Consider the following 18,776-nt stretch of genomic DNA (forward strand, 5'->3'; position numbering starts at 1 on the left):
TTCTTATTAGTCAAAAACCTCCTTCCTCTCTCTCTCCTTAGCTCCCCTCTATATTTATTCTCTCACACCATTTTTTCTCTCCCTTTCTCCTCAAAACTCACTTCATCCACTATTTTCTTCTTCTAGGTTTTTATTTTCAAAAAAAAAGGTTTTCGTCGAAAGTTCACATGCATTTCCTTGTGTACTTCATCAAATCCTAGTGTTAACAACCCATTTTCTGTACTATAAATTTGTCATTCTTTTCAAACTTTGCCTTACCAAAAATCACATTTACAAACCCTCCTTTTTTTTATAGTACAAGATTGAGTTTGTTTTAATTTTGAGCTAACGAAAACTAAGATCGAGTACGTACGTACGTGGTAATTATTTTAGATGGAAAAAATGAAGGGCAGTGTTGATGATAGAAAAGCTCACTTGATGAATGAGCTACTTCAAGGAATGGAATTCGCAAAGCAATTGCAAAACCAAATTTTGAACCCAACAAATCCATGCTTACCATCATCTTCAAGTGGTGATAATCAAGTAGCCCTTAATAAATCGTTACTTGAACAAATGTTATCATCATTTGATAAAACCATTACAATTGCCAAGATGCTTAGTATCCAAATCCCACAAAATCCCTCCAATATCATTCCTTATCCTAATCATGATCACACCGGTTCTTCTGAATCCCCTCATTCTTTAAACTTTAGTATCCCGAAAAGTGTACATTCTTACAATAATGATACATCTCCTTCCAATTCTAAGAAAAGGTACTTCGTAATATATATATATATATATATATATATATATATATATATATATATATATATATATATATATATATATATATATATATATATATATATATATATATATATATAATTATGTGTATTGATAGATAACTAATAAATGTCTAATTTGTACCTCCGTAGTCTGTATTAATTAAGGTAAAATGTTAATGCAGGAAATCATCGATGTTGCCAAGGTGGACAAAGACTGTGCAAGTTGGCAATGAAGAAGTGAAAGGCATAGAGGGAGTTCTTGACGATGGGTATAGTTGGAGAAAATATGGGCAGAAAGAAATTCATGGATCTAAATTTCCAAGGTTAGAAATTAAAGCTAGCGTATACATATATACCTTCTTAATTTGATATATATTTATATTGCCAATCCTCCATTTCATTACATTTGACAAACCTATACTTATTAGTATTTAAAAACTCAAACCAAAAAGACATGTGTCCTCATCCTATTACACTTCTCCATAATCTTCTTTTCCAAGCCAATGTGCCACATGTCATCTTATATGTTTAATTTTTTTTTATTACAATATCTTTCTTCACTCTTTCATTAAACCCTTCATCTTCATCTCCCATCTTCAATTCAACCTTTTCCTTTTTCTTATTTAATTTTAGTTCCCCTCACCTTCTTTTTTACAAAGCTTCATTTTGAATCAAAGTCTAAAAAGATAAATTTCTTTAATCATGGTTTTTGTTACACATTACACCCATACTAATTTATTGATATTTCCTCACTCATCTCTCAATACAATTATTTATGAACAACCCGTGCATTGCACGGGACAGAAGGCTAGTTGTAATTAAATATTAAAGAGAAAAATAGCTAGCTAGGTGAATGGTTTATATAATAAGAAGCACAAATAATGCGTGTACAATGTCATAAAGTTTTTTATTATTATATGCTAGAAAACCCTGGCCTGTTGTACTGTGTAATCATATTTGTATTAAAGAAGCAACTGAGGAACAAAATTACAGAAAACCTATGTAAAATTAAGGTATAGTGTTTAAAGATGGTAGATTGTTAGGACAACTTCTCAATTGGCTTAAAGGACTTTATTTATGTACCTAGTATAATTATTTATAGAGTAATATATGTAGAAGTATTATTTTAAAATAAAAATTAAAATGCAAAGGAAAAAAAAAGGGGGGGGAAGTATATAAGACAGATGAAGGAAGAGGTAGAAGGAAGATTATTAGTTCAAAAATTGCTGCAATTCCAAAATGCCAAAATTGTTTATATATGTTGCAATTATTAAAAAACGGAAAAATTATATGTGCGATGTTGGGTTTCTGTATAAATACAATAATAATACATTTAATATACCAAATAGAGTAAGTAGTAACGGATAAAATTATAAAAAGCACAAGATTTGAAACAACGATATTGCCAATTTTCATGGATTTTGGGTGGGACTTAGTTTATAGTCCAAAGTTTCCTCTTTGGGTACAAAAACAAAATTGCATGTACCACCACAGTTCATATATAGTTAGCTCAGATCAACCTTGTTGATAATATAGTCATAACTAAGAAGTACTCTACTTACTATAGTTGTAAACCTTCCATTTAAAGACAATAAAATGACTGTTGATTGTGGATTAGCTAGGTATCTCTCTCTATAGTAGGGATGGCAATGGGTCGGATCTGGACCGGGTCTGGATGGACCCGGATCCAGATCCGTTTTTGTATCTAGGATCCAGATCCGACCCGGATCCGTCGGGTCTGGAAAATGAAGACCCGGATCCAGATCCGACGGGTCCAACGGATCCGGGTTCAGATCTGGGTCCAAAACGGGTCCAATATATATTTTGCCTAATTTTTTTGCAAAAAATTAATATTTGGGTAAAAAAAATGCATTTAAAACTTCCGTCGGGGGTTATTAAGTTCAACCTAAATTTTAGTTATACAACAAATCTAAAAACACAAAGGTACCAACTTATACATTTATATTTTGAAATATAAATTATAAATAACGATAAAGGTACGATTTTAGTAATAGCTAGTGAATTTGATATGAGGCATCCAAAATTCATATCTTGAAAGGGCTTTATCAATACTAACATTGTCAACATATTTAATAATGAAACAAACAATTTTTATTTTTTTTTTAAAAAAAACGGGTAAACGGATCTGGATCCGGGTCTGGGGGCCAGACCCGGATCCAGATCCGTTTTTTTCAGCAGGACCCGGATCCGACCCGGATCCGTCGGGTCCAAAATTAGAAGACCCAGATCCATGAAAAACGGATCTGGATCCACGGATCCGGGCCGGGTCCAGATCCACTGCCATCCCTACTCTATAGTTATATACAGAGTATACGCTTATACACTAAAGTTAAAATATAATAGTAAATGCTTATACACTAAAGTTACAATATAATTGTTTAAGGTCTTGTTAGATTTGATTTAATTTATAATACTTTCATTATATTAATTTTCATAATTTTTACTTATTGATGATTAAAGATGTACAGTATATGATTGAACGTATGTATGAATAAACACACATGAAATGAGAATATGAGATGCACTACGATACAATTAAAAAAAACATAAGTAGTATGCATGATTTTGATAGATATTAGTTTAGTTTATTAAAAATTAGAATTTAGCATATTATTAATTTTTTAGTTGCAACAACCTAACTTTTAGCCTTGTCATTTTTACCTATATACAATATATAGAAATGTTTTAAATTTAATTATTACTCCATATATAAAAAAATTTATACATAATAAGGAGTACGAATATAACAAGATCAGCAAAATTTCCTCATATTAAATTCTACATAATCAAGTGTAATACAGGAAAAATATTTTAAATTTTAAAATACAGAGTAATAAGGCCCTGTTCTCTTCACCTTAAAAAATTAATATTAAGTAAAAATAACTTCAGTTCAGTAAAACTAGTTTCAGTTAAGTAAAAATAATTTCAGTTCAGTAAAAATAAGTCCATTTCAGTAAAATTTAGTTTTCTTAAAGAAGAATTATAATAGAAAATCAGTAAAAATAATTTCAGTTCAGCAAAAATAATTTCAGTTCAGTAAAATTAATTTAAGTTCAGTAAAAATAATTTAAGTTTAGCAAATATAAATTTGTTTCAGCAAAAAAAATTTCAGTTTAGCAAAAATAAGGTGAAGAGAACGGGGTCTAAGTATACATTAAAACGCCATGTTCAATAAAAGTGCTTGATGCTAATTTTGTCAAAATCTTCAAGATTGCAAGTTGAGAACCTCATAGAAGTTAACAACGCTCTTGGATTTGAGACTTTGAGTTACACTGGTAGAGAATTATAGAACACCCCAATTCAACTTTAATTCCTTAAAAGTGATACAATTGGAAAAGGTATCTAGGGTTTGTTTTTTTGTACTATTTTTTGTATTAAAAAATTACACCTTAGATTTCTCATATTTAACTTATTTTTAGTACAATATGTTTCTTGTGGGGGACATTAGAGTTTGCATAACTATGCTTTTTGGATGGATAGTGGTTGATTTGTGGGATTAATGACAATTTGCTTCCACAACTTTACTTTTTAGCACATCCAATTATAATGTCATCTACATTTGATCTCCTTCCCTCCCTCCCTCTTTCTTTTCTTTTCATTTCTTTTTTCTTTTTTTCCAAAACCTTATACGAATATCTTTGATACTCACTAGCTATGTCCCAAATTAAAAGTTATTTCGTTTTTTAAAGTTTTAATTACTTACTTTTTGTTTTCATTTATTTTTTTAAACTTCACTCATACTTTAGTTTTCATCGATGACAACCTTTTATCAATTTTTTCATCATCTACAACCTCATTCTAGGCCTAATTTTATTTAACAAATCTCTTATTCTCAATTTCTCTCCTCTCTAAAGCAAAAGTACAAACATACATAATATCTATTTTCGCTTTTCCTTGACGTGTGTTGTTACAATAATTGAATAACACTCAGTAAAATGAAGGGAATAGTTTAGATGAAAATATAGCACGTTGAGAAGTAAAGGGTAAAAAAATTGAATCAAAGGGAGTTCAATTGTTCAGAGAACATAATAATCTTACTTAAGGTGCTTTAGGTCTTTAGTTTCAACCAATCACATTAACAACTATGTAACACAATATGTTTAAATAATTTATAACAAATACTAATAATACGCTAGTGTTTTATTTGATCATATAAATTTCATTCATTTTAATACTATTATTTTAAAAGCTAGAGAACATAAGAAGTATTAAAGAGTTGGTGTCGTATCATGACCCAATCACGTATAATTGTTGCGACTAATATTGCAAAAGTGTTACATTATGTAGGGGCTATTACAGATGTACTTATCGACACATCAAAGGTTGTGATGCCACGAAATATGTCCAACGTTGTGATGAAGACCCCTCCACTTACCAAATCATGTACAGAGGTAAACATAGTTGTGGTCAAAGAGTCCATCTAGCAGTAAAGGCCCAATCAAAGCCCATTATTCCAAGCCCAAATCAACATGAAATTTTTGTGGGCCTAAGCCCAAAAAGAGCACTTAAAGTTGAGCCTGAACAAACATCTAATTACATCTCATTCACCTCAACCCATTCACAACCTGATCTTAGTAAGGACTGCATGTTGAGCAATGGCCCTGCTTTTGGTTCACCAATAACCTTGGAGACTAACCATGATCCGGTGGCAGCGGCATCGTACCCGGCCCGAGCTACCGATGCCCACATTGGACTCACCACACATGCCTCTGAATGTAACATCAATGAAATGGTTTCAGACCCGAACTTGGTATCTAATAATTCACCATTTATGGATGACGTTGAGTTCCTTTTTGATGACTTCATAAGTAATGACATCTTTTTTTATTGAGCTACTCTCCGCTACCAGAATGGTAAGAAGTTCGCTCAGTGATGAATTACTGCTACATCTGTTCCAGATTATTTGCAACAATTAGACATTTTTTTACTCACACTTTATGTCAAATCATTGCAAATAATATGAAACAGAAGTAATATAACTGTTTTTACCCATTAGTTATTACTTTTTCACACAAGAATTTCAACACCCTACGTTTTTTTTTTTTTTTTTTTCATTCTTCATTACGAAGATTGTTGAGATGTTGGCATAAGCCAAGCTAGAAATAATAGGGAATGAATTTTTGAGGGTCACAAGTTTGTATCAAATCTTGATTGAGATTAAGGTCTCTCAGGATAATTGAAATGTACCCTTAGCTTGTTTATCTATATACAAAGTTCATGTATGATTTGAAGTGTTGCCTTGTTTCTATATATTACAAATTTAATGCATCAGCCGAATATATTGTTAGAGGTACTCATTAGATCTTGGTCTAAGATAAACGCGCGGGTACACACCCAAAGAATAAAATGGATCAAAAACTAGTAATATTTGCGCGTTAGATACTTTGAGGGGGAGGGAAGGGTAAGAGATTCCTACCCGACCCTCAAAGTATTTCTAGTTGAGATTGAACTCTTAACCTTAAGGTGTGATCTTTCTCATTTGGTATTTACACATGTACAATACAACAATACGACCAATTGTCTGTTGGTGTAGTGGTGATTGAGACTACACTTGGTAGAGAGGACCTGTGTTCGATTTTCCGCAACAACAATTGAGAGGGAAGTGGAACTTATCGATCCAGAACTGATCTCCAAACTTGAGATTAGTCCAAAGGGTGAACTTGGTGTAATACCACAAAAAAAAAAAAAAAAAAAGAAACTACAATACGACAAATGAAGAAAGCTAAGCTACAAATATTTGGGTAGAAAAATGCTACAACAACGTTAGACCGACGAAGTACAATAGTATTTTAGTCCATTATTCAGTACCTAACGTCCTTAGATTTCAATTTGTTCCCCAAAAAGGCCCATTATTGCCTAAATTTATTTGTAAATCGTGAAATACAGAATCTTTTCAATTCTTTTCATTTTTTTTTTCCTAAGAATGAAAACAAATCCACATAGTTCATCACTTCATTATTCCTCATAACCAATTATATATTTCACTAATGATAACCAATACAATAATTTAATACAAGGTACATAGAACATAGACTTCCAATGTGATATGATTGATATCACTCCTAACGTCATATTCCCTTGGGAAAAAAAAAGGTTGAGGCATACTATATTGATAATGGTCTAGCTAGTATGTAGTTAATATTCGGCTCACCCTTTGGCCTTATCTGGATTCAGTTTTCAGTTCAAAGTGGTTAGGTTCCAGTCCCCTTCCAATTTTTATCGTGGGGGATCGAACACGTGGACCTTCCTACCAAGTGCAGCCTCAATAATAACCACTGCACTAACAGCCAATTGATACAATGTTACGCTATAACATGTGTGGAAGTTAAGCTGTTAATTTATTAAAAAGTACTTGAAGCTTCGTGTCATTCCACCAATTCAATAATTTTCAATTGGTTTTTGAGTTTATGGTTTATAGAGCTTTGATCATTGAGTACGTCACTAACGCTCCTCACTTTGAGGGTAAGTTCACAATTGGGACGTCTTCCTATTTATATATATACGAAGTATATATTACATACTCAACCACTTCACTTACTCTAATCTCTATTTATACTAAAGTGTTGGAAGTTTACAGTATCAAACTACTCAATTGATAAAAATTATGGCACAAGCACCTGAAGACGTTCACCCACAAAAGGCTTTCGGATGGGCTGCAAGAGACTCTTCTGGAGTTCTCTCCCCTTTCTACTTCTCTAGGAGGTACGATTTATATATATGTACAACATATATAACGTTTAATTTGCTGGTCCGGTGAAATCCTATGTTTTTTACTGATTTGTTGTACATAAATAACACGTCTTTTGTTTTCATGAGGGGTTTTGTACATGATCATGTATGATAATGTGGTCTTGGAAAATCCGTTTTTTTTTTTTTTTTTTTTTTCTGATATTATTGTACGTACAATTATGTCTTTGTTTGAGTTTGCTACCGATTATTTCATGAGGGGTTGTACATGATCATGTATGACAAGGTGGTCTTGGAAAATCCGTTTTTTTTTTTAATTTTATTTTATTGTACGTACAATTATGTCTTTGTTTGAGTTTGCTACCAAGTATTTATACAAATTAGCTTCTATTTGTTGACAATTGATCGAGACAAGGTGAAATATAAATGTTTTTTTGATGTGCAGGGCAACGGGAGAGCAGGATGTGACTTTCAAAGTGTTGTATGTTGGAATTTGTCACTCTGATCTTCACTATGTTAAGAATGAATGGGGAAGTAGTGACTTCATTAGTGCCAATTACCCTGCAGTCCCTGGGTAAATTTCTTATAATATGAATATAATTTTCGATAATTCATGAATGACATACTCTGTACAAGGACATTAATACGTCTTTTTATGGTATTTTCAGGCATGAGATTGTAGGGGTGGTAACTGAAGTTGGGGCAAAGGTGCAAAAATTCAAAGTAGGGTACAAAGTTGGGGTGGGATGTATGGTTGGATCATGTCGTTCGTGTGATAACTGTGGCAAGAATCTTGAGAATTACTGTCCTAATATGTTGCTAACTTATGGATCTACTTACTATGATGGCACCCCTACATATGGAGGTTACTCCGATATCATGGTGGTAGACGAGCATTTTGCTGTGCATATACCTGAGAACATGGCACTAGATGCTACTGCCCCGCTTTTATGTGCAGGCATCACTGTCTATAGCCCTTTGAGGTACTATGGGCTCGACAAACCTGGACTCAATGTTGGTGTTGTAGGCCTTGGTGGTCTAGGACACATGGCTGTGAAATTTGCTAAGGCTCTCGGGGTTAAGGTTACTGTTATCAGTACCTCAGCTAACAAGAAGGATGAAGCTGTCAACCGTCTTGGTGCTGATTTCTTTTTGGTCAGTCGCGATCCTGAACAAATGCAGGTAGCTTACAAACCCCAGGCTACCTTGTTCTAGCTCTAGCTGAATTTTGGATTATTTTTTTTTTGGAAGGCTAATTGTTTTTCAATTCTATGTAATACTGTTTGTTGCATTTGTATATAGGCAGCTACCGGGACACTAGATGGAATAATCGATACAGTCTCAGCACCCCATCCACTATTACCATTGATCAGTCTGCTGAAAACTGAGGGAAAATTGATCACAGTTGGTGCTCCAGACAAACCACATGAGTTGCCCGTCTTCCCTTTGATAATGGGTAAGCTAGCCCTTAAATTGCGAACTTGTTTAAATTTCGTGTACATCTTATTGAATCAACGGATTTAATTTGTAACACTATATCATTATATTGTAACAGGGAGAAAAATGGTGGGTGGAAGTGGGATTGGAGGCATGCAGGAGACACAAGAGATGATTGATTTCGCGGCTAAGCATGATATAAAAGCGGATATTGAGGTTATTCCAATGGACTATGTAAACACGGCCATGGAGCGTGTACACAAGGCAGACGTTAGGTATCGATTTGTCATTGACATTGGCAACACACTGAAAGCTACATGAGTTCGAGTTTGATCATTTCATGGTTCGAGTTTGATCATTTCATGGTTCGAGTCATCATTCCGATCCTTGGCTAAGAGCTAGAGGAGAAGAATCAATCTTTTATGAATTTACACCTTGTACTTATGATGGTCTTATCCATCAAAAATAATGCTAGTACTGAGTACTACTTATTTGCTTAAATGTAAGTTTGATATGGTACTTTGGTTTATTTGTCGTGTAATCAATTTAGTAATGCTGCAGTGGTCACTTTTATCTTAATAAATAATGTCTTGAACTAATCATTTTGGTACACCAAAATTTGGATTTAAACTTATTTAAACTTTAAACCAGAAATTCTATTTTTGAGGTGAAGAGGATACACTTTAATGTTTTCATATACACTACCTCCGTTATATATTATTTGCAACGATTTGACATAAAGTAGAGAAAAAAAATGTAGGGCTGTCAAACGGGTCGGGTCGTGTCGGGTTCGTGTTCGTATCGATGTTAAACAGGTTGAAAAACCCTTGACCCAAACCTAACCCATTTATTAAACGGGTTGAAAACCCTTGACCCAAACCTAACCCGCTTATTAAACGGGTTACCCGTGTAACCTTTTACCCATATAGTATGTAATAAACTATAATATTCAATATAAAAATTAAAAAGACATACGAAGTACATCATTAATTCATTAATGATACTACAAGAGTTTAAAGTTAGTAATTATAGCAAAAGTAATACAAGAATTTAAAGTTGGTTGCTTTAGCAGCACAACCATACATAAGAATTGACCCAAATTAATAGCCAAATTTTAATTTACAAAAATTGAAATTTAATTTATCCGTCAAATTAACTGCCAAAAATTACCTAAATGTATACATGGTGCCAAGGCAATTTACAAAATTTCAAGTTTAGAACAAAATTTTCGGTTTTTGTTACTACTTTATTAATAGGTTAGTTAAGCGTGTCGGGTTCGAGTTAGCGGGTTGTCGTTCAACCCATTTATATAATTGGGTTATGCATGTCGGTTTCGGGTTGAAAATTTCAACCCAAACCTAACCTGTTTAATTTCGTGTCGGGTTCGTGTCGACTATGCAAACAGGTTGAGAATACTTGACCCAAACCCGCTTATTTCGTGTCGGGTTTTCGTGTCGTGTCAGCTTTTGACAGCCCTAGAAAAATGTCGTTGCAAATAATATGTAACGGAGGTAGTCTTATTGAAAAGAGTATATCAAAGAGTATAGAATGGGGGCCCTACACTGTAGTTTGCCATTTTAAAAATAAAAAAACTAGTTTGTGGCTCGAGTGATGTCTCGGGTTTTTAATTTTTTGAATGATTGTGGATATAGTGATGCAAACTTCAATAGTTGTTAGGCTTTTATCATTCATAATAAATTTATGTTGGTACAATACTTCTTAATAACGTTTAAAATTTGAATTCAAAACAATTTCAATGCAAAACAGTCAATTATTTGAAGATTGGAAGAATGAGAATTGTTCAATATAATACATTCAATTCCCACATTAAAATCAAACCGTGTAAAACTATTATATCTTTAATTGCTATTGTTTATTTAACTACAAAATGTTTTTTTTAAAAAAAAAATATTTAAAATATGAGATATTGGAAATATATGTGTGATATATTTTCTGTATTGATCTTATTAGGTGAATTTTATAAAAACAAAGGAGACGCTCAAGATTGCTCTAATTATCGAGCAATTAAGCTTATGAGCCACACTATGAAGTTGTGGGAAAGGGTGATTGAACAAAGGTTGAGGGCATGCACAAGCATTTCGGATAACCAATTTGGTTTTATGCCTGGGAGATCTACTATGGAGGCAATCCATTTGATAAGACAAATGATGGAGTTTTATAGGGTAAAGAAGAAGGATCTGCATATGGTCTTTATTGATTTAGAGAAGGCATATGACAAATTGCCAAGAGAAGTACTTTGGTGGGCAATGTTGAAGAAAGGTATCCCACGAAGGTACGTGGACCTGGTTAAGGATATGTATCAGGATGTGTCAACAAATGTGAGGACATGTGGAGGGTTGACAAAAGATTTCCCTATTACAATCGGATTGCATCAAGGATCTGCGCGCAATTAAGACCTTTTCTTTTTGCAACGATTCTAGATGAAGTAACTAGACCAATTCAAGAGGAGGTTCCTAGCTTGGTATATGTTGTTCGCGGATGATGTCGTCTTGGTGGATGAGACTAAGGATGGGGTTAATGCCAAGTTGGAGCAATGGAGGCAAAGGTTGAAATCTAAAGGGTTTAAGCTAAGTCGGAGTAAGACTGAATATTTAGTGTGCCGTTTTGGCACGCACTCAGAGGGGGACAAGCAATGAAGTGGTGAGTTTGGATGGAAAGGATTTGACCATGATTGAATGTTTTAAGTATCTTGGGTCGATCATCCAGAAAAATGGTGACATTGACCAAGACGTGGCTCATAGGATTAAGTTAGGGTGGCTTAATGGAGAGCGGCCATGGGAGTGTTATGCGTCCGAAGCGTTCCCTTACAGTTGAAGGGAAAATTTTTACAGGTTGGTTTGCCATAAGACTAGTGTTGCTCTATGGTACAGAATGTTGGGCTTCTAAGAAAGAGCATATTAAAAAGATGGAGGTTACGGAAATGCACATGTTAAAGGTGGATGTGTGGAAAAACTTTAAGAAATAGAATTAGAAATGAGGTTACTCGCAAGAAAGTAGGTGTGGCAAGCATTGAACTAAGGGAAAATCGTCAGCGCTGGTTTGGACATGTAAGACGAAGACTTGAGGGTGCACCGGTGCGAAGAGTGGAAGAGTGGGACCATGGAGGGATTAAGCGAGGGAGAAGGAGAGCAAAAATGACTTGGTTGGAAGGAGTTAGGAAGGATATAAAGTGCATGGATTTACATGAGGATGATGTTTTGGATCGTAAGGGATGGAGGAGAAAGATTTATGTTGATGACTACACGGAATCAAATTTTTTTCATGTTAGCCGACCCCACTTTTGGGATTAAGGCTTTGATTAATTGATCTTATTAGGTGAATTAGGTTTATTTAAGTTATCGAGAATAGAGCTCCAGGATATATGATTATGATAGTATATCTACAACCCTTAAAATGTTTCACTTGTTCCCCTTATGACGAATAGTGCTCACATGTGTGGGGTGCATGTGTGAGAAAGCTATGTGGCTTTGTTTATTTTTTTTTTCCATGAGTTGATTGTGACCCTTCTATGAGCCTCTTGCGCACCTCCCTCCTGTCTCAGCTTCCTGCTTTCCTCTTTGGCTCTCTCCCTCTCAGCTTTCTCTATCTTGCGTTGCCAGCAAGAGCTTTGTCATCCTCTCAACTCAAAGTTTTTTCTTTTAATTATAATGTTCTAGATTTCAAAAACCCTAATTTCAGGGTTAAATCCCAAATTTTGAAGAAATCAAGAGAATATGAGGCCTTAGAGATAGAAGATCCATACTATTATGACGTGGTTAAGAAAGAAGCCGCCAAATGTGAAGGCGTTTCTTGCGGTGGTCGCTTGAATGGCGGCTCTGGTTTGCCGACCTTACTGAACTTGGAGATCTTGTTGTTGCATGCTTGCTTTTCAAGTTCCTCGCTATTCTACTGGTTTGTATTTATTTTTAAAATTTTAATTTCTGGGTCTGTTAAACTATTTTCAAGTTCTTCCATAACAGTTTAATTATAAGCTTTGTTGTTGAAATTTATGTATGAGATATATCTCATGGTAGGTGTTTTTTAAATTTTAATTTTTGTTTTTTCCAATTTTTTAAATGAATTAATTTACTTTAATTTGATGGGAAATTTGTAAGATGCATGCGCCACCACCGCAATCTAGAAACTCGATGTTTTGCTACCACCAACCATCGAATCAACTCGCCTCCTGCCAATTACAGTTGTGGGCATCTTGTTTCTCAAATCCAACCCCATCATTCAATTCTGGTTTGGGACCCGTCTCATTCAAATGGGTCTTCTTCGGAGTCCCGTATTTTCTCTCATCCGTCACATTCAAATTCAAAATTGTAAAGGTATGATTATTGTTGTTGCAAATTATGTGGATTTTGTTTCTTATTTTAATTGAAATTATAAATTCTGGATTATTGAATAGATTTTCTCCAAATGCAATTATGATTGGCAATCATGGTTTAGACTTGTCAAACTACAATGTATTCCATATAATTAATGGTAATCTATTACTCACTATATAAGTATATATGAAGGTTTAAAAAATAAATTTTTTTTTTTTAAAAAAAAAACCAGAATTCAAGCACACAAATTCAAAGAGAAAAAAAATAGAGATAGTAATAAATTGTAGGAAAAATACATTTTAATAACGCAAATACTAAATGCAGTACAAAATAACCTAAATGCAAAAATTAATTAATGATAAGAAAATAATAAAAGACTGAAATACCCTTTTTCAAAATTAAAAAATTGATTTGTCATTTCACCAGACTTTTATTTTTTACATTTTCCCTTTTGTGATTCATTTCATTCGCCATTTTTTTTTGCTATTCATTTCATTTCATCATTTCCCTCAAAAATTTTCAATCTAAGCCGTAGAGACGAAGAAGTCGTTCACAGTCGGCTATGATTTCCAAGGGGTACTATTTTACCCCGACTATGATTTCCAAGGGGTACTAAAGACCCCCGGAAATCATAGCCGGGGGGTGCTGGAGACCCCCGGAAATCGTAGTCGGGGGGTGCTAGAGACCCCCGAAAATCGTAGCCGGGGGGTATTGTTGACCCCCGGAAATCATAGACGGGGGGTACTGTTGAGCCCCGGCAACACAACCGGCATCGTGATACATGCCCACGAATAAAAAGTTCCGTTTAAGATGGAAATTTTATTTTGTTTGATTGTTCATCTATAACTTAGATTTTGCGAAGAAAAAAAAATTACAGCACATAATTTTCATATCTCAAAAAAATCGTCGTAATGCACTTTATTATTATCCATGAATTTGTATAGCATTGAATATTTTATAGGATAAAAGGTTGAATACGTTAGAATATGGTTGTAAATTAAACGGTAGGGATGTTTATATAGTTAGGAGTGTTAAGGATTTAATTTTAATCCTTAAAAAAAAGTGTAAGGGGTTAAATTAAAACAAGGGCAAATATGGAATATAATTTTTTTTAAAAAAAATAATTTATTCTGCATTTAGGTAAAATTATGCCTGCATTTAGTACTCCCCTTTAATAATCCCAACTATGAGCGATTTACTTCTAATACCTAATTAAGGTTTATTATCTAATAATCCCAACTATGGGGTTAGTTTACCTCCAATAGTCCCAACCGGTCAATGACTTGTTATCACATATGACTATGACACGTGTCAACACGTGATTGGTTCAAAATATTTTATAAAAAATAAAAACCCCCAGAAATTTTTAACATTAGTTCATTAAATACACTGATATCCATGAATATATAGTAAAAAAATGTCAAAATAAGTAAGTTAAAAATTACTGGTAATTAATTTTACACTATCTATAATTTTAATAATATAAGTTGTAAATTGTGCATAGCACAGGAACTATACTAGTATATAAAAGCAACAAAAACATGTGTAGACAGTGTGAATAGTGCTTATTTTTCTAAAAACATGTGTAGTTCAATGAACTAATGTTAAAAAGTAAAATTTTGAAAAAAATTACACTTATTTATGTGTTTTTTTTTTGTCATAAAATCCTAAATTTATAATTGTATTCCCTCTAATCCGTTTTTATTTAAATGTCCTAGTTTGATTTTGACACTATTTCACATACACCACTTTGATCCATGTTTGTGCATTATTATACATACAACTAAATATAGTCATGATTCATAGGGGTACTTGTTAAAATTGCCTCTACGCATAGTTTCTAAATATCTACTTTTATATATATATATATATATATATATTGTTAGTCAAAATTACACATTGATTGATATGCATGGTGATCATAGTTTTAAATAGAATATTTAAATAAAAATGGAGGACTATTTAAAAAATATATTTAATACTCATATGCGGGCAATAGCCTTGCATATAGGCATACAGCCCTATGTAATAAGCCAATAGTTTCAATCTTTCAACCCTTTGGCATATTCTCCCAAGATAGTATTTTTATAAGGCAAAACATTTTGCTCATCACTAGTCGTAATTGGTTTTAATTAATAATCGTACGAAGTATTCTTTCAGGAAAGTGTTTTGTGAATGGTTTATAATGTACTTTTATCAAATAAAATAATTAATAAACCCAATAAAGTTCTAGAAAAAAAAAGTGTCTTTTGGTTCAAGAAAGACATTTTCTTTTTGTTCAAGAAATTCACCTTTTTTGGCTCTTGGTATCGACCAAATCAGCAGCTACTCAAAACCGCTGTTAAGTCTCATTCTATTATAAATAACACCCTTTCAAAAACATATTTTATCGCATTTTCTTACAAAAATAAAACCCTTCTATAAAAGTAACATTTTTTTATTTTCTGTTCAATATCATCACATTTGTCATTTGAATTCATGGGTAATTCTTTAATTTTTTTTTCATTTGAGTCAATTTTTTATTACATTTTTGTTTCCTTTTCATATTTTGTTTCTTGTTCTTATTTTAAATATTGATGAATGATGATTATATTGTTTATGAATTCGATTTTGTAACAGGGTCAAACAAGATCAAGATTGGAATTAATGGTAAGTATGGTTATTGATTAATGATCTACACTCTATATTCTGAACTAGTTATTGTCATGCATTGATTAGTAACGCGACAATTAAATTGATGATGAGTACGACTCAGTTATTGATTATGATCTACTCTCTCCATCCCGAATTAATAGTCACAATGTACATTGAACTGATAACATGACACTAAATTGATAAAAGTTATTGGTTAATGATATTGTTGATGTATTCTTTTCTTTCCAATTATTAGTCACAACATACCATGAAAAGTTGTAACGTGACAACATTGACGGAATAGTTGTTTGATAATTATCACGGGTTGAATTTTTATTTTTGGGTTAATTTTTATGATAGGATTTGGAAGAATTGGTAGATTGGTAGCCAGAATTGCTCTACAAAGAGATGATGTTGAGCTTGTTGCGATTAATGATCCTTTCATTTCCACTGATTACATGGTAATTTTTAATTATCATCAAAATTTTCGTTAAGAAAATCAAATTAGTACACTTTATTTATTGAATTTGATGTGATTTTTGGTTCAGACATACATGTTTAAGTATGACTCTGTACATGGACAATGGAAGCACCATGAATTGAAGGTTCAGGATTCAAACACCCTTCTTTTTGGTGAACAATCTGTCACTGTTTTTGCCTCTAGGTAACTTTTCCATCACCCATTATTATCTCTACGCAAATTCTTGTATCAGACGGTCTCATGATAAGACAAGACCATGATTATATAGCAAAGTACAATTTTTTTTTTTTTTTTTTTTTTTTTTTTTTTACAAATAATTTTGTTGGGGTTGCTAAATTTGATTATAGGAATCCAGAAGAGATCCCATGGGGTGAAACAGGAGCTGAATATGTTGTTGAGTCTACTGGAGTTTTCACTGATAAAGAAAAAGCTGCTGCTCATTTGAAGGTATATAATTTATCCCACCTAATAAATTACATTTATAATTTAATTTATTGTTGTAATATCAATGTGTAGACTATATATTATACGGTGATTTATAAAGCAGACTAGAATTAAATGGTTGACATTTTTTTTTCTATTCAAATCTATGCATTATAGCTTATAGTATTATGGACTATAATATGTGGTTTGATCTGATGTTGTAAGTGTTGAATGAAGGGTGGAGCTAAGAAAGTGGTAATCTCTGCTCCAAGCAAAGATGCACCAATGTTTGTTGTTGGTGTCAATGAGAAGGAATACACACCCGAAATTGACATTGTTTCGAATGCTAGCTGCACTACCAACTGCCTTGCTCCCTTAGCCAAGGTTTGATCACCAACAGTTCTGAAGCTTATAATTTGATTGAGTCCCCTGTCATTATATGCTGTTTTTTCGTAAATAATATCGAGTTTTGTTCAAAAAATACAGGTTATCAATGACAGATTTGGCATTGTAGAGGGACTTATGACTACTGTCCATTCCATCACTGGTAAACATTAAAATTTTTCTGTGAAAATTTCTCTTAACTTAGCTAGTTAGGCTATTAACACTGGGCAAAATGTCGAAAATCTCAAGTTTTCGACATTTTGTCTAGTGTTGTTCACTTGTACTCATTTGCTACTCTAGCTTTGATCATTGTAACAATTTTTTTTTTATAATCATTGTTTTCTTGTTATTTTTGTGTGAATGTATTTAGCTACACAGAAAACGGTTGATGGGCCATCTGCTAAAGATTGGAGGGGTGGAAGAGCGGCTTCCTTCAACATCATTCCTAGCAGCACTGGAGCTGCTAAGGTAGTACAATTTTCTCTTCTTATTGATTGAGTTAATCAAAGCTAATCTAATTACAAAATTTCAGGATATATTGTTAGAGACCCTTAGCTTGTTTCGTAGTTTAGATTCCTAATGAACATTGAATTTAACAGGCTGTGGGCAAGGTGCTTCCATCATTGAATGGCAAGCTAACTGGAATGTCATTCCGTGTTCCAACTGTTGATGTTTCGGTTGTTGATCTTACTGTCAGGCTCGAAAAGGATGCTTCTTATGATGAAATAAAAGCCGCTATCAAGTGAGTAAAAACAAATTAGAGGTTTTTGGTTGAATTATTTCTGATTGTGTTGATGTTTGACTAAATATGTTCATGTTCTAACCTTAAATATACAGGGAGGAATCCGAGGGCAACCTCAAAGGTATCTTGGGTTACACAGAAGATGATGTTGTATCCACGGATTTTGTAGGTGATAGCAGGTAATTATAAATCAGCATTGCTATGGCAAACTTAGCTTGTAGTTTCGAGTTATTTCTCATATGTAAGACATTGGAATGATTATCAATAATTTAACTTTGTTACGGATTGTTTGTATACATAGGTCAAGCATCTTTGATGCAAAAGCCGGTATTGCTTTGAACAAGAACTTTGTTAAGTTGGTTTCTTGGTATGACAATGAATGGGGATACAGGTAATTATTTAAGCCTCAGTATATATACTTCGTAGTTGGTTGGTTGCATCTTTTTCAATATGATAAAGTTCGATTTTTTTATCCATGACTGAATCTTGTACAAAAAATGTGTTTGTAACTGCAGCTCCAGAGTGATTGACTTGATCGTGTACATGGCTGTTGTCCAAGCTTGATTTCCTGTTGGAAAACTTAGCTTCTTCAAAAGTAAATGCACCGGAACTGCTTTGTGTTCGCGTTGATGTCTTGAGCGTTTTGGATTGAAATGCAGAATAAATTTGAGGCTTTTGCTTGTTTCCATATATAGGAGATGGAATGTTCAATGTTAGATGTTAGATCACATATATCTTACATATGTTTTGATGGAAGCTTATGAACTTTGTTTGATATATAAAACTTTCACTTTTGCTTGTTAGTGTTTCTCAATTTTTGTTCAATTTATATGGTTGTGATTCTGGCACTGGTAGAAACCATATATGAGGCA

At 33.2% G+C, this 18,776-nt stretch overlaps 3 protein-coding genes across 4 annotated transcripts; all 3 read left to right on the top strand.

Annotated features, from left to right (window-relative positions):
* Nucleotides 1–381: 381 nt before the first annotated feature.
* On the top strand, nucleotides 382–5,616 carry LOC145600782 (putative WRKY transcription factor 41). The gene is made up of 3 exons (XM_081656646.1): nucleotides 382–752; nucleotides 947–1,087; nucleotides 5,073–5,616. The coding sequence occupies exons 1-3, from the start codon at nucleotides 382–384 to the stop codon at nucleotides 5,614–5,616; spliced, it is 1,056 nt and encodes a 351-aa protein (XP_081512772.1).
* Nucleotides 5,617–7,353: 1,737 nt separating this feature from the next.
* Nucleotides 7,354–9,250, top strand: LOC145601249 (putative mannitol dehydrogenase). The gene is made up of 5 exons (XM_081657223.1): nucleotides 7,354–7,487; nucleotides 7,918–8,046; nucleotides 8,141–8,654; nucleotides 8,775–8,928; nucleotides 9,028–9,250. Exons 1-5 carry the CDS (start codon nucleotides 7,390–7,392, stop codon nucleotides 9,228–9,230), a joined length of 1,098 nt encoding a protein of 365 aa, XP_081513349.1. The 5' UTR covers nucleotides 7,354–7,389; the 3' UTR covers nucleotides 9,231–9,250.
* Nucleotides 9,251–13,041: 3,791 nt separating this feature from the next.
* Nucleotides 13,042–18,705, top strand: LOC145602294 (glyceraldehyde-3-phosphate dehydrogenase, cytosolic-like). 2 transcript variants are annotated; one of them, XM_081658480.1, is made up of 12 exons: nucleotides 13,042–13,240; nucleotides 15,860–15,889; nucleotides 16,235–16,335; nucleotides 16,423–16,538; nucleotides 16,703–16,802; nucleotides 17,016–17,162; nucleotides 17,265–17,325; nucleotides 17,533–17,630; nucleotides 17,762–17,904; nucleotides 18,000–18,083; nucleotides 18,206–18,295; nucleotides 18,420–18,705. In XM_081658480.1, exons 1-12 carry the CDS (start codon nucleotides 13,177–13,179, stop codon nucleotides 18,466–18,468), a joined length of 1,083 nt encoding a protein of 360 aa, XP_081514606.1. In that variant the 5' UTR covers nucleotides 13,042–13,176; the 3' UTR covers nucleotides 18,469–18,705. The 2 variants fall into 2 exon arrangements, with proteins under 2 accessions (XP_081514606.1, XP_081514607.1); XM_081658481.1 differs by lacking the exon at nucleotides 13,042–13,240 and adding an exon at nucleotides 15,698–15,722.
* The last annotated feature ends 71 nt before the right edge of the window (nucleotides 18,706–18,776 follow it).

Source organism: Chenopodium album, chromosome 21 (genome assembly GCF_948465745.1).
Source record: "Chenopodium album chromosome 21, dcCheAlbu1.1, whole genome shotgun sequence".
Lineage (NCBI taxonomy): Eukaryota > Viridiplantae > Streptophyta > Magnoliopsida > Caryophyllales > Amaranthaceae > Chenopodium > Chenopodium album.